The sequence below is a fragment of the Zeus faber genome (assembly GCF_960531495.2).
Source record: "Zeus faber genome assembly, chromosome: 1".
Lineage (NCBI taxonomy): Eukaryota > Metazoa > Chordata > Actinopteri > Zeiformes > Zeidae > Zeus > Zeus faber.
Window position 1 is genome coordinate 45,461,976 of NC_137193.1, and position 15,026 is coordinate 45,477,001.

Below are 15,026 nucleotides of genomic sequence, written 5' to 3' on the forward strand. Positions count from 1 at the left end.
CTGTGGGCTTTAACCAATCGCTGACGAGAATAAGATGGCGGGAGAGGAAGAGGCGGGACATCAAGCCGCTCAGCTAACCAATCACAGCGACTGACGTAAGCGCGTGCTGGCGCGCAGCTGTGATTATGTAGGAAACAGGAGTGTTCATTCTTAACCACCTGTTTGTTAAACAATACATTTAATAAAATGGCAGCGACGGTTGCGGCACCCGTCACACCCACCGACACGGACCCTGACCGGTGCGTCAGTGAGGAGGAAGGACGGGGGACCGAGGCCGAGGAGGAGGGCAGCCAGCACCTGGGCCCCGTTGCGGGTGTCCCGCACAGCCGCGTGTCCAAGCTGCCGCTGGCCCGCATCAAGGCTCTGATGAAGGCGGACCCCGACGTGTCACTCGCAAGCCAAGAGTCCGTGTTTATTATCGCCAAGGCCACGGTACGTTGTCCCCAAAGTCCGGCGAGAAAGTAAAGCATATTTACTGTAGAAGAAGCTTCAGCCCAGTGAGCTAACGCCTCGACATCGCGATATATTCATGCGAGATCATATTACGATGTAGTTAAGTGTTGTGTTGAACATTAAAGGCTGCATTGCTGCACGGAAACCTATCCCGTTTCAACCTAATGCAGTGCGCACCGTTCTACTTGAATAAGGGAGAGGGTCTGTCCCCAAAAGTTGGAATGTGTCTTGAAGTATTACACTCCACGCAGACACCCTGTGGATGGTTTCCCCCAACAGGTGAAGTCATCCTTTACTTTCCCCCTCTTGTCTTTGCAGGAATTGTTTGTTGAAATGATTGCAAAAGATGCTCTAGTGTACGCCCAGCAAGGAAAGCGAAAAACACTGCAAAGGAAAGATTTGGGTAGGTTTTTGTCAACTAACTCCACTGGCCAATGCATTCCACCGTTTGAATGTGATTGTGTTAAGGATACAGATTTATTTATGGTGACTAACCACTAACTAACATCACTCATGTAATGGTAAACAATTGTGGACCCCATGGGTGGGTAGCAGCCAAAGGGGATCCCAATTAACTAAATGAATAAGGTCCGACAAAATGATCTTGAGATCCTTAGGCCCCGTTGTCATCTGTACATATTAATTTTCTCTTCACTTTATCCTCTCCTGGCCAACAGACAATGCAATAGAGGCAATAGACGAGTTTGCATTTCTTGAAGGTAAGTCTCGTCACTCATTTCATTTGTACGGTGTTGAAATACAGTAAATTTTGATGTTGAAATTAATGATTATGAGAAGGATGCAACGGTACACGGGATGTTATCGAACCGTTCGGTACGCCCGCTACGGTTCAGTACGCACATGTGAACCGCGGTATTACGATATCGTGGTAGAAGTCCACTGGACACGTTGGCAGCGTACGGGTGCGGTGCAGCGCTCCGTAAATGCTGCTTCCTATTCAATTCTTGTTAATCCACAAGGTCAATTTTCTTTTATTTTTGTTCTCAAATGCATGCGGCTACACAAACCTTTTCAATAGAAACGATAATAAAACGACATAAAAATGTTTTTGTAAAGCGTGAAATCAATTTAAATGTATTTTATGACTATCAGAGACCTAGAGCTGCCTATTTATCAAACCCGTTTTGAATCTGAAGAACAAACATGCATGTTATGTAACACGTTAAAGTGATATAATACAGTACCAACACATCTCACTAACCAATTTCAACAATTACAGTTGTAGCTTACGTTTCAATTATATTGTGACGCTTGGCTGGGTCGACCAGACAGACACAATTGAGGAGACTCAGACGGAACATGGTGGAAGCCGTGTATAGCTGAAGCCGGTTTTATTGCCAGCCGTGAGGCCACAACTACAGTACACCGGGGTTGATGTGTCCAGTCGGGAAAATACAGCCCTGAGATGCCTGTGGCCGTTTTTTTTTTATTATAACAAACTTCTGTTCAGATACTGGCTTCCCCTTGCACCAGGCGCTTGCCTCACTTCCCTCTCTCCTCTTCTTCCATACTCGTGACTCTCCACCCGGAACCCGCCCCCTAGACACCTGTGCCAATTACCCACTATCCTGGACACCTCCCTCCAATCAGATGAGCTTATGCAAACTATGACAGCCCACCAATGAACTTTAAACCCCCGTCTCCCCCCTCCCCCTCATGCGCACACAGCGTTACACTATTAAAAGTTATTTATGGCAGACTACTATACAAAACATTTTAATACCTTTTTACCTTTTATTTTATTGATTTATTTTTCTTAAATATGAACATACCGTACTGTTACTGTGGCCAAAAACCGTGATACATACCGAACCGTGGGCCCACTGTACCGTTGCATCCCTAGAAGGGATGATGATGTTAAAATGCGGCTTCACGGAATCTCCAAATAATGTTGCTAAGAGACAGAAATATTCAATTGTGTTGTGTTTGTCAACTACAGTTTCAATCTAATATTATAATTGCATAACCACATAGATCATTTATCCTCAACAGTGCAGCCCAAACTGACGTGGCATATTTTTCCCATTGGTTTTTCAGCATTTCTCCAGTCAATCTTTGAACTTATATACATTTTGCAAGAGGCCCATATGTTCTATAATTACAGTTTGGTCTAATAAAGTTTTGAAAGCAAAACAACTTTTGATCACTATATTAAAGGTAAAGCACTCAGTGGATTTGACTTGTAATAATTCATACTCTTGTGTATTTTCTTCAAAGGTACATTGGATTAATTCTTGCTTAAGGAGTGAGACAACGTCAAAAATGTGCGACACCCCCCAAGAGACGTTTTCTATTTTAAGCAGATGAATCGGTGGAAACTTACTGGTAATTTTTTTTTTTTTTACATTCAGATTCTCAGATTGGATATTACTATTATATGCTTTTCTAAAATGTGCCATCAAGATTTTTCATACTGTACTAAACTATTTAGTTGGTGTTGTATTATACAGTCCATTTTTTTTGTAAATATGTATGAAGTTATCCATTCTGTGAAATAAAATGTTTAAAAGTGAGGAAAAAATAGATCGAGTTTGTTTACATCAATCATAATTTCCTTAAATAATGCTTAATGCACATTTTAGACAGAAATCTATTTAATTTTTCGCGGTCATTAAAACCAAATGTTGCATGTGACCACTGTTGAACTCCTGTGAAATCTGAAATCTCCTCCAGTTTGCTGATGTCAAGAGCTTTGACATTATTTATGTTGCGCCTAAACCTGAAGTGTATCTTGTTTTTATAGTCACACACACACACACACACACACATACACACACATACAAGAGTCGGCCTAATAAATATTTTTCTTGATTTTTGAGAGACAAGTTTTATCCATAAAGTACCTTTCTCGTCCCACGGGAAGGATGCAGTTGCAGAGCTGCGATGGGAACTGGATCTTATTTTCTGCACATTATAGATGTGATATCTGCTTCCCCCCACACTTTTGGAAAGTGTCCATAACACTCCACCATCTTCAGTGTATGCAGTCTTAGGAAGGTGGTTTGCATCTTTGAAATCCATATGTTCATTGTATTCAATGTTTCGTTTTTTTTTAATTTTTTAATATTTTTATTTAAGGGCATATGCAGGTCACAGTGTACAATCACAGCAGTATTTTTCCTTTCTTTTCTTCAACAAACACCCCTCCCCACCACCCACCCACCAACTCACCCACCCATCCTTGCCTTGGACGTCCATAAGGTACAAGGTCAGAAAAAGACTGAGAAAATTAAGTGTAAAAAAAAAAAAGGAAAAGGTCTACATAATATCTAGATAATATATGTTAAGTCTTCACCACCTTCTGTCAATTGTTTTTAGGAATGTATGTATACAAAATGATTCAATAACACTAGTATTGTAATAGTACTAGTAATAGGAAATAAGGGCAGAGGAGATAACAAAAGAGCATAAAATACAACAAATAGGAAGATAATGATGAAAGGATGATGGAAAAAAAAATAAACACACCAGCATGGGGGATGTTGCATTCAATGTTTCTTTACCAGAAATCCCTCTAGACCACTTGTGGTTGAGTCTTTATTGTTGCCCTCATAATATTTTGATGAACTCCTTGATGTTTACAAGAAATGGATGTGGTTAAGGATTAAATCTGCTTTCTCCTATAAAGTCATGAGGGCGGTTTTGATAAAGACCATGAGAAATTCGGAGCAGGAGCCTGTCTCACCAAGTGTGTTCAGCAGAGTCAGGCTTCCTGATTATGTTTCAGCTTTGAGAAAACCTAACAAGTGGAATCATGGTTAAATCATATTACAACAACTTTCTCGGTCGATCTAGGTTTTCCTTCTCAGGCTACGAATAATCCTTGGGCGTTTGAACATAAACGTAATGAAACATGGATATGTTTTGAGTTACTTATTTCACAGTGGAAGAGCAAGAGATTATAATGCGACTACAAAGAATATAAATCAACTATCACAGGGCAAAAGGAAACAAGCCCAGCGAGGAGTCCTGGAAAGACTTCTGTCAACTGTGTTGATGTGCTGGTTAGCTGTGATCACTGCCCTGTAAAACATTTGATCTACTATGTGCCCTTCTCACAATATTTGCTAGTCCACAGGATGTTCTAGCAATTGTTTTGGTCATTTGTGTGCTGGCCATTCTTACGCAGTGCACATATCTTAAAAATGTAATTTATAAATAAAGATTCGAGGAAGGACATATAATTTGCAATACCTACTGAAATATATTCATATTTTCTTTGAGAATATTATGACTGTGCGTCACCTACTTTTAATATATACATGTCATATAGTTGATAGAATCTGTGTTTATACTTATGTTTACAATATACAATAACCAGCAACATTTGTGTATTAAATGTATTTTAAGTGTATTATTGAATACAGTGGAAACCGCTTATAATGATCACGGTTACAGTGATCAACTGCTGTTTAAATAATTTGCTTAAGTTATCAAGTAGTCCACTTACAGTGTTCATTTTGGATCTTTTCATACAAGACAACATATGGAAAAAAAATTAAAACGACAGTAATTCTATTTTATTCACTTTACTCACATAATACTTTGCCTCGCAGTAACCTGTCTGCAGTGGCGACGCTACGCAGAGGCTTGGCGGTGCTATAGCCCCGTCAGGATTATGCATAGCACCGGTGCAGCACCCTCCAAGGATTTCTTTACAATTTTACATTTCACTTAACACTTTAAAGATCCTACCCGACAATTATTTTAAGTTGATAATTTATTTAAGACTGATAATTCGTAGAGCAGAGAGGGAGCGATCTCCATTCTGCTGCTAGTCCCCGTTTCCCATTTCTCAAAAAAAAAAGAAATAAATAAAAGCATTGTTTTTATTTAAGTTGTATTTATTTTCCTCTGTTTCCTTATTGAACTAAACAAAAACCCCTGTGCTCCCGTGTCATGCTCCGCAGAACCATTGATACCATTAGATGGTAATCTGCATTAGAAAAGAATAAGAAATCTGTTATAATAATCATCCGCTTATAGTGATCAATTTAACCCGGTCAGATGCGATCGCTATAAGAGGTTTACACTTGATTTTAGTTACGCTATTTGTGGCAGCTTTGCCTACCACACGCCCCCCAATTGGCGTTTTCAGGGCCCTCCAGCACGGAGACACAGAAGACAGGGTTTGTAAACACTAGTTTATTGTAGAGAGTGGCCAGCTGGAATTAGCCCAGGTGCAGATAGACACATGTCCTGACAGGGCTCCTCTCCTGAGTGTGTGTGGGGATGGGGGTTTTACCTGCTGCTCATTAGACCGACCAACGAGCAACAGGTATGCAGCCACGCTGATCCCAATCGCCTAAATCCAGGTCAGGTGTGGCTGCTCAAACCAGACCATCCCCAAACCACACTATTGATTATGTTTTCATACATATGAAGATGATACAAAAGACTCACATGCCCGATTCATCTCTTGATTTCTAGCGATATGGGATTGCATGCTAAAAATATTTTGAGAACAATGTTAAAGTGATACAACTAAAATATGAGTACATTAGTCAGTATATGAAATCTTCATACATCTAGGATATATTTCTGTTGAATATGGCATAATTGGATCTGCCTCAGGATCTGAATGACTCTTTTTCCTACAACTACAGTAGTTACTCCAGGAGCTGGTTGGGATCCATTCACCTGACCTTTACCTGCCCCAGAGCATGCTGGGTGAGCTTCATCCAAAAGCTTAGTATATGGCTGAGTTTACATTTTGTCAAACTCCTTAACGCAGGTTAACAATTGCCTATGTCATTGGTATCAAGCTCTATCAGCTATGGACAGATCATGATGCGGATTATTATCCCTATCTGAGTGACACATTTAATGTACTAAAAAAATAATAAGTCGTTTTTTGTTCGGAATGTATTAAGCAGACATTTCATAGCCAAGGAAAATTTTTCATTTAAGTATGGTACTCGTTCTAGCACCAGTGACACCATGTGGCCTCTGTCTAGATCTAAATGAAGTAATACATGAATTGGGGAACTGCCGTGCTTTGCCAGAGATCTGCACTCTGTTAAGTACTTCATTGTAAGTAGTACTTTGCTGTTGGAGTTGTACACAAGCTAAGAGACCCTACACAGTACACACCAGACCTGTAGTATGTAGTGAGCACTGCAGCAGCGGAGCACAGGCCCATGGTGCAGCGTCAGAGGGTTAAATGCCTTTGTGCGAGCCAGGTAGTTTTGGAGACTCCCACGGTGCCTTTTTTTTTTTTTTTGCGACATTGAGGAAAATCACATCAAGCCTTTGTGTTTGAATCGAGAATGCTATTGTTTTTGGCAGACTTTGTTAAACACATCCATCCCTCAAAAGTGTTCAGTTTCGCACTCAAGGCACAGTCAAGACCCCTTGAGTTTTTGCGATGGGGATTCTGAAAATAAATGCTTTTATGTGTTTAAGATGGGTTTCTGGGTCTAGTGTTTCAATGGGTAATGAAACAAGGAGCTTTGAGAAGGGCAGATGTTTAGCTCCAGCAGAACACCAGTCAACTCCCTGCAAAAGAATGCCGGACTGGCAGAGGGGAACAGGCAGTACCTCTCTTTTCTAATAAAATATAATCACATGTTGCAGAGATGGAAGTAATATTATTTCCACAGTCAATAAAGACATTCCATTAAGGAAATCCCATGTGAAGTAGGAAAGGGTTCAGTCGAGCATCCACGGAAAGAACGTAAACAATATATCAGAGACCACTGCGATTGATGGTCCTCATTTGGGCTGCTGAAAGAATGGCATGCTTAAAGAATGAGCATGACTCCAGGGCCCTTTTTTGTTAAAAATGTTCCCGGATTCTGTCCAAGGCTTTTTAGCACTTCAAGGGAAAACAGAAATAAAAGAAAATATTCTCAAACTTCTACGAGTCACACTTTCAGTAATAATAACCAATTATTATTCATGCATCAGAAAATTGTTTTTTCCACATTACTCATTGTGAATCGCATTTTGATTTTTATGGATTTTAGTATTGTCGTGGGGACAATATGAATGGCGTTCCAATATACTGAACATATTTTGCATCGTTCTGTTCCCCAGATCACATTCCACACAGCTTGAGGCATATCTCGTGCACTTAACTGTAAGACCCATCTAAAATAGTGGATGATAAGCCTGCCCCCCGCATCTCATCTCCTGGAAATCCCTTTTAGGAAAGCCCTTGCAGCTCACAGGATGACGAGAGCGGACAGAGCCTTCCCCTCCAACAATCGCAGAAGGCCTCGGTATCCATCCCGACATCCCGACTTCATTACCCCCCTTGGAGAGACCCAGTGCTTTATCCCATGAATCAATCGGTTTGCCACCCAGCGCCCCATTTGCACCCTTCTCTGTCACTGGAGTATTTGGTGAGTCTGTATTTCTTAAACAAGAAGTTTCTTAATCGCTGAGAAGATATTCAGGAAATGTATTGGGGCTCGGGAACAGACCTGTGGTCACGTGAAAGGTATGTTTTTGCAGCTGAAGAGATTCCAACCTGATTTCTTAAGGGTCAAATTCCAACACTGAGTATCCCTGACCCAAACTCCTTACTTTCAAGCGCACACACACACGCACACACACACGCACACACACACATGCACGCACACACACACACACACACACATGCACACACACACACACACGCTTACCTTTTTCCCAACCTCACACACTTTAGTATGCGGCAGCATATTTTGATTTCCACTGCTCAGGTATGTATGTACAGAGTCAGATAGAGGATTACACTGAAGCCTTGTCGTCTGAATATTTCTTTAATTTCCCACCATGTGTAGTACCGCAGCTCAGGCACAGTTTGCCCAGTGGGGAAGATTATCGTGGTGTGAGAGTAGAAACCAACGCAGGGCAATCCAAGGCCGAGTTCCACCTTGGCACATTGGCAGAAGCCGTTATTAAGCTTTAGTACGGTGGAGGAGTGCATACTCTGGCAAGAAGTAACAGGGCTGTAAAGTTACTTGAGTTACATGAGATCATGGTATCTTACCAATGCCTTTACTTTGGATATTTAAGTATATTTGGTATCAAGTAGCTTATACGTTTACTTAAGTAGAACGTTTATTGGAGGACTTTTACTTTTATAAGGTGTTTATACTTCTATTTAAGTGTCCGATGTGAGTACATTTCCCACCATTTACCCCAATGCCATTCCGATGTTCTAAGTGTTTGTCTAGTTTTGGATCATGATCATCATGAAAAATGCCCAGTATTTAGTCTAATGAGGTATTATGTGCGTATGATGTGCGAACCTCAGTTCAGTCAACTTAGTTTTTATGCAACTATAGAAGAATATATTTTTATAGCTTTGTTTTTTTCAGGATTCAAGACAAAATACGAGTTAATTGAAAGAGTTATGTGGGTTGGTAAAAGAGGTGATAATTAAGGGGAAGTTTAGGAACAGTCTGCAAAGAATGCTCCGAGCATTAGAATACTAGCGTGATACAGGGCAAAATAACTCAATGTTTCCATTCTATGTTCTTGCAGAAGTTGAGGAGGCCCCTTGGATGTAAAAGCTGTTCAAAAGGTTTCCTAACCAGAGCAATATAGAGATTCTGATAGAGATGGGACCTGAAACTGGTGGTGATGGTACCGGATGCTGGTGGAGATGGGACCTGAGACTGGTTGAGATGGGAGCTGATGCTGGTGGAGATGGGACCTGAAACTGGTGGAGTTGGGACCTGATAATAACGGAGATGGGTCGTGATACTGGTGGAGATAGGACCTGATATTGGTGGAGATTGGAGATTGGCAAGACCCTATATTATATTCTCCAAGTATGATGACATTTACAGGTTTGTAAATGATAACTGTGATTTTATTTAACCTGATGTTGTCCTTGTCGGTCTGTTAACCCAAAAGATGCTCTTCTGAAGGGGTTTCCAGGACTTTACAGGTTGAGAGAGGAACATCAATCAACTGCTGGACTAATCTGTGAGCAGGACTTGGACACAGCTTTTGTTAGGTGGTACTGTTTCCATAACTACATGAAAGAGTTATAAATTGGGGCTGGTATTTGGATGTCTATCTTCAGTGCATCAAGGGGAGAGAAGGACCAGCTACAGAAAACAGGGATAGAAAACAACACAGAATAGCAGCGCTGACCACTGAAAAACACTTTGAGCCTTTGTTGATATCACCCATCAAAGCCACATCAATTGCTCCAGCTGGAGACACGTGGAAGGACGGGGTCGACGAGGGAGAGAAAGTAGACGTGGAAGGTAGAAAAAGGAGATGGAATTAGACATTAAGCGGTGTTTTTTTTTATGTTTCAGGTGTCCGGATGCTGAAAGCAAAGAAGGGAGCAGGCAATGCCAAGAGAATGGCACAAGATGAGAAGAAGAAAGAAAGGAATAGAAATGGAGTGAAAGTGGTGGAAAAGACAGGGGGGGGGGGGTAAAAAAGCGATAATGACTGAAGTGAATAAACAGTGAGAGGGAGGGAGGGAGGGAGGGAGGGAGGGAGGGAGGGAAGGAGGGCGGGTGGGTGAGATGGAGGTGAGTGAGGGAGTGAGTGAGTGAGAGTGAGGTGGGAAGGGAAGCATGAAGAGAGAGCGAGAGAGAGTGGGAGAGAGGGAGGGAGTGATATAAGAGAGGCAGCCATAGAGGGAGAGGTGACAGTAGATATTCCTCCTCTCCTCCTCTCCCCTCCTCTCTGCCAGCCCTATCATGTTTGTGCTGCAGACGTTGACTGTTATTTCTCTGACTGTTATTCTCCTGGCATCTGTCGAAGGTAGGACACAGCCACACGTGTAGTGTGTACGTGTGTGTTTCTGTATGTCGTGTGTGTGTGTGTGTGTGTGTGTGTGTGTGTGTGTGTGTGTGTGTGTGTGTGTGTGTGTGTGTGTGTGTGTGTGTGTACGTACATTCACCCTGCAGGTGGGCAGTGGAGCAGCAGAGTGATGGCAAAGTGGGGAAAGCAGGATAGCAACAGTGAATGGCAGCAATCGGGTGTAAACAGAGTGGCCACGCAGCTCTTCTTCTATTGACCGAGATGATGGAGGGATGTGCTGGTGTTGTGAAAATGGGAGTGTGTGTGTGTGTGTGTGTGTGTGTGTGTGTGTGTGTGTGTGTGTGTGTGTGTGTGTGTGTGTGTGTGTGTGTGTGTGTGTGTGTGTGCGCAGAGAAATGGATGTGCTGTTGTAAATATACAAGTGGAGGTCTCGATACGGAGGCATCTGTGGTATTTTGGAAAACAAAGGAGCATTTCGCCGCTGCTCCTCTCCATCGCTCCTGCTGCCTCATTCGCACTTTGTTTTTGTTTACAAAATTGTGTAAGCGGAAAAGCCATGATCAATACACTCTGTTTTCTCTCTCTCTCTCTCTCTCTCTCTCTCTCTCTCTCCCTCTCTCTCTCTCTCTCTGTCTCCTTCCACTGACATGGCAGCATGTTTTGCAGAATGATGGGATGTGGTTATAATTCTTTCGACATTCTTGTGTGCCCCTGTGTTTGCTTCGGTGTGTGTGTGTGTGTGTGTGCGTGTGTGTGTGTCCAGGGGGTCTGTGGGTTTAGCTGCAGGGAATTTCACTCTATTTCTTGTCTTTTCTCTTATCGCCCTTTTTCTAAAATAGCTTAATCTCGCCTTATCTCTTCCCTTTTACAGTATTTTTCAACATGCATTATCACACATTTTTCTTTTTGGTCTGTTACCCCCTTCCGCTCCCAGGTAAGGGTGTGCAGATGCAGAGGGATGTCCAGTGCTGCATGCTGTACTCACAGGGCAAGGTGCGCACCAAGGACGTGCTGCGGTTCGAGGTGCAGACTGAGGGGCCCGACTGCAGCATACAAGCCATCATGCAAGTATTCCAACTATCCACTCCTGCAGCTTAAGAGGAGAGCGACGCGCAGACACGGAAAATATGCCTCTCGTTAGAGCCGCGGCTGAGAGGCATTGTCGTCTATCCAGGTCATGTTGTTATGGCAGGGCTCTTAGCTGTAATTGCCCGGGAAGTGAGGAAGGAAATATGTGGGAATAACAAGCCATCAAAAAAATACCTTTGGAGCCGGCTGAACCTGGCTATGTTCAGGCTGTCTGTCAGGACAGCAGGGTTTGGTTAAGCAACACAGGCCTCCTTGCGTAACATGTGTTTTCCACTAGGTCAGAGACAAACCCACTTTATTGGGGAATGAGGAACATGGCAATTTATTCAGCCCGGTTATTTAGGATGCCATGGATATTGATATTATATTTTCTCCTCGGGGGGATCCTGGACTCGTCCCTGACAACATCTTCACCCCTGCAGCACCACGCTTCACCAACACATACACCAACAATGCTTAACCCATTGAACTGTACAGGCACCGGGAAAAATCAGAATTGGATGGGTTCATTTTCAGTAGGAGGTCAGACTGAATTGATTGAAGTTAGATTGTTAGTCTTCAGTTTACCGCCGCCCAGCCTTTCCAATAACCAGAAACAAGTTCCACACTGAAACACAGAACCAAGTTGTATTTTTGTTCCAGGTTATGCATGACACGTTATTTCTTTTTTCCTCGCTGCTGATTTATAGTCTTTACACTAAGAAGGCAGTGAAATGCGCGGATCCCAAGGACCGAAAGGTGAAGAGGTTACTGAGGAAGCTCCTGCAGAGACAAAGGACAAAGGCCCACAGGACGATGTGGCTCCTCCCTCACGACAACCTGCCCGTGATGTCGGAGGTCGGACATTTCCTGGCTTTTTCGGGATAGAGACCTGCTGTATTTATATTTTTGTTTCTAATTGTTTTTGATATTTTGACATTTCTTTCTGGGTTTTATTAGGACAAGAAGAACAATTGGGCAGCTTTCAACGTGGAATGAGAGAGAAGTTTCCCCGGAGAAAGGATTTTCCTAGTCATGAGGTTCTACTTATCGTATCCATCAAGTTCTATCTGTGTGAGACTACTACCTTCTCTTTTACACTTTTACATACTTATCTCTTGTCTCCAGGCCAAGTAGAGTTCCAGCGGCTGCTCTTCCTCCCCCACGGAGCTCGCTGACTCTCCTGTCATCTCGTGTCTCGTTCTACCTTCCCCGTGTGCCTGGGAGCAGACCGGGGCAGCGGTAAACACTCAGCAGCATATACTCAAACTGCATCACATGTTTTTTATATATATATACTGTATGTATATATACTGTATATATATTATCGGTAAACTCAACACATAGTCGGAACTGCCTCAAAAGTATTATTTTCAGAATTGACAAAACAACACATAGGAAGTACTATGTTGTCCCGGTCTGCCTGAAGGTGTCTATTACTACTACTACTACTACTACTACTACTACTACTACTACTACTACTACTTCTAGTGGCTGAACTGTTATATATTGGGCTAGAAACCGATAGCACACCAGTGAGTTTCATCGGTCTTATGAATAGATTTACCAACAACATGAATTCAATATTGTTAGTTGTGACTGAAAAAATTAAATAAAAACAAATTCAAGTGAAAATGAGCAGTGATAGCAATACTGTATATCAGTGAGATAAATGCTTGTATGTGACGTGTTTATCTTCGGTAATTTGTCCCAAAATCGCACAGAGCATAGTAAATGATCCTTTGTCAAGAGTGTGAAAGAGATATGGGACAGCTTTTCAATATTAGCCTTTGCTTTTTTTGTGTGTGAAATCCACGTCTGCATCCTTCCCCCTCCTCCTCATCTGTATCTCCACCCTAATCGACAGCCAAAAGCAATAAAGGACGACACATCGGCTTTTTCCCTGAAATCCCCGCCGTGTTGTGACGAAAAACACAGCATTCCCGATCTTTTTCACACTCTGCTGACGTTCCAGACTGTTACAGTGGCTTGAAACCTGCGCGAAGGGTTTGTTGTTTCGAGGCCCTCGGGCGACGACCAGAGGTTTTGATACTGTATGTGTTCGCAAGATGATCAAATTGTCTTTTACACTGACCGTCTGTTGCTTAACTATGCCAAAGTATTTGCCAAGTATTTTCCATTTGACTTTCTCCACGTGTCGTGGCTGTTGAAATAGAGGGCTGAAGCATTTCTGAAACGTTGTGTAGAAGGCTGCACTGTATGTTCAAGTGAACTCTTTTATAAATTAATCTAAAATGATGACCAACTCATTGTCTGTAATCTTTTTAGAGCGGTAACTAGTACTTTTTAAACAAGTACTGTTGAGTACAAAGTGAGATATTTGTACATTATATTACATTGTATTTTTATTATAACTTCATCCTTGACTCCATCTTTTATACCACTACATTTATCTGCAGAACAAGCAAGGACTACACAGTTTAAATTTAAGGGTTTTTCATACAAACGAGGCAAATATTTTATTACAATTGTAAAGTTTGAGCCTGCCAACAATAAAATAAATTAATTGAACAGAAAGACAAAACTGTGGAAGTGAATTGGTTAATTAAACATGGTTAATTACAGAGCAAGTTTGAGAAATGCTTTCATATCTGCTGTAGGATTTGCCATTTAGAGCATAGAAACCTATTAACAATTAAGTATTAGACATAGTTTCTTTGTGTCTTTGACTTAAATACTACACTTAAACAAACCATCTGGAACCATGTTGTAATTCTAGCATCAAGTTGATTAGAGTGAGTAATTTAAATCTTTCCTTGTCTTTTTTTTGAGGACTATTACTGATAGGCCAACACCTGAAGAGGACTGCCTTCCACTAGAGGGTGCTATTCCCTCTGAGACATCTGGGGTTTTAGTGGGAAGGACACACACACACACACACACACACACACACACACACACACACACACACACACACACACACACACAGAAGAAGATCAATAAAGATCAAGGCTTTGACATCTTTTTTTTAATTCCTGAGCCATGTTAAATCCAACTAAACAAACTCAAGCCATCCATGAAAATATGAAGATCGCTCATAATAGCTTGTCCTACAAATATCCACACATCAAAAATAAAAACTTTTAAGTGAGAACCAAAGAATAAGCTTTCTATATGTACTACCTTTCCACTTCTACAAGCACTAAACTGCACTCTGAACACTGTCAACACCAAAAAAGCAAAATGTAGCTCCATAAAGTTCAAGCATTTTCATACTCTTCACAGTTTCATTTTAAACGCACATGGAAATTGGCTTAGCGATTTCTTGTTCTAATTAAAACATGGCAGAAGCATTATACTGCATGGCATAAAATACAGAAAGAAAAGAGGTGAGGGAAATATAAAGGCAGGTGGAAAGTCATGCGACTTGTCCTGCTGGGTCAGCTGTTGGCACTGCAGAGTATATCAAGTATTAATAGGCTATCTAAAAAACAAAACATTGTTTAATTTGAAAAAAACTTCTTTATGTCCCCCATCCCTTTGAATGACCCATTATTGTACAAAAATGCATTTCAAAGACAGGCATGACTTTCCTGCGGTAGTTCAGTCATGATTCGATCGTGCATTAGGATCAAAATTAAACAAATAAATTAAAAAAATTAAAAACAAGAAATAGAAATAGAAATAAAATGCTCATAAGAAAGCATTGATTGATAATTTAAGTCACCAAGAAAAGATAGACCTCATAGTAATAAGTAGCAAACCAACCATCCATCCTAGAGTCACGTTAGAGGTAGAAAAAA

The 15,026-nt window shown here is 41.5% G+C and overlaps 2 protein-coding genes across 3 annotated transcripts; both read left to right on the top strand.

Moving 5' to 3' along the window:
• Positions 1 to 173: 173 nt before the first annotated feature.
• On the top strand, positions 174 to 9,809 carry pole4 (polymerase (DNA-directed), epsilon 4, accessory subunit). 2 transcript variants are annotated; one of them, XR_013844299.1, is made up of 6 exons: positions 174 to 432; positions 772 to 856; positions 1,131 to 1,172; positions 2,692 to 2,799; positions 7,626 to 7,820; positions 9,738 to 9,809. XR_013844299.1 is itself a non-coding variant. In XM_080006139.1 (4 exons), exons 1-4 carry the CDS (start codon positions 187 to 189, stop codon positions 2,703 to 2,705), a joined length of 387 nt encoding a protein of 128 aa, XP_079862265.1. In that variant the 5' UTR covers positions 174 to 186; the 3' UTR covers positions 2,706 to 2,982. The 2 variants fall into 2 exon arrangements, 1 of the variants encoding a protein (XP_079862265.1); XM_080006139.1 differs by lacking the exons at positions 7,626 to 7,820; positions 9,738 to 9,809 and having other exon boundaries at positions 2,692 to 2,982.
• Positions 9,810 to 10,058: 249 nt separating this feature from the next.
• Positions 10,059 to 13,763, top strand: ccl44 (chemokine (C-C motif) ligand 44). The gene is made up of 4 exons (XM_079997858.1): positions 10,059 to 10,194; positions 11,129 to 11,258; positions 11,973 to 12,120; positions 12,223 to 13,763. The coding sequence occupies exons 1-4, from the start codon at positions 10,131 to 10,133 to the stop codon at positions 12,259 to 12,261; spliced, it is 381 nt and encodes a 126-aa protein (XP_079853984.1). The 5' UTR covers positions 10,059 to 10,130; the 3' UTR covers positions 12,262 to 13,763.
• Positions 13,764 to 15,026: the final 1,263 nt, after the last annotated feature.

Excerpts from the sequence above, each read along its gene's own strand:
- ccl44 (XM_079997858.1), top strand. The coding sequence starts at position 10,131 with ATGTTTGTGCTGCAGACGTTGACTGTTATTTCTCTGACTGTTATTCTC. Across the intron at positions 10,195-11,128 it reads TCTCCTGGCATCTGTCGAAG|GTAAGGGTGTGCAGATGCAG; the intron begins GTAGGACACAGC and ends TTCCGCTCCCAG. Across the intron at positions 12,121-12,222 it reads ACCTGCCCGTGATGTCGGAG|GACAAGAAGAACAATTGGGC; the intron begins GTCGGACATTTC and ends GGGTTTTATTAG.
- pole4 (XM_080006139.1), top strand. The coding sequence starts at position 187 with ATGGCAGCGACGGTTGCGGCACCCGTCACACCCACCGACACGGACCCT. Across the intron at positions 433-771 it reads TTATTATCGCCAAGGCCACG|GAATTGTTTGTTGAAATGAT; the intron begins GTACGTTGTCCC and ends TTGTCTTTGCAG. Across the intron at positions 857-1,130 it reads ACTGCAAAGGAAAGATTTGG|ACAATGCAATAGAGGCAATA; the intron begins GTAGGTTTTTGT and ends CCTGGCCAACAG.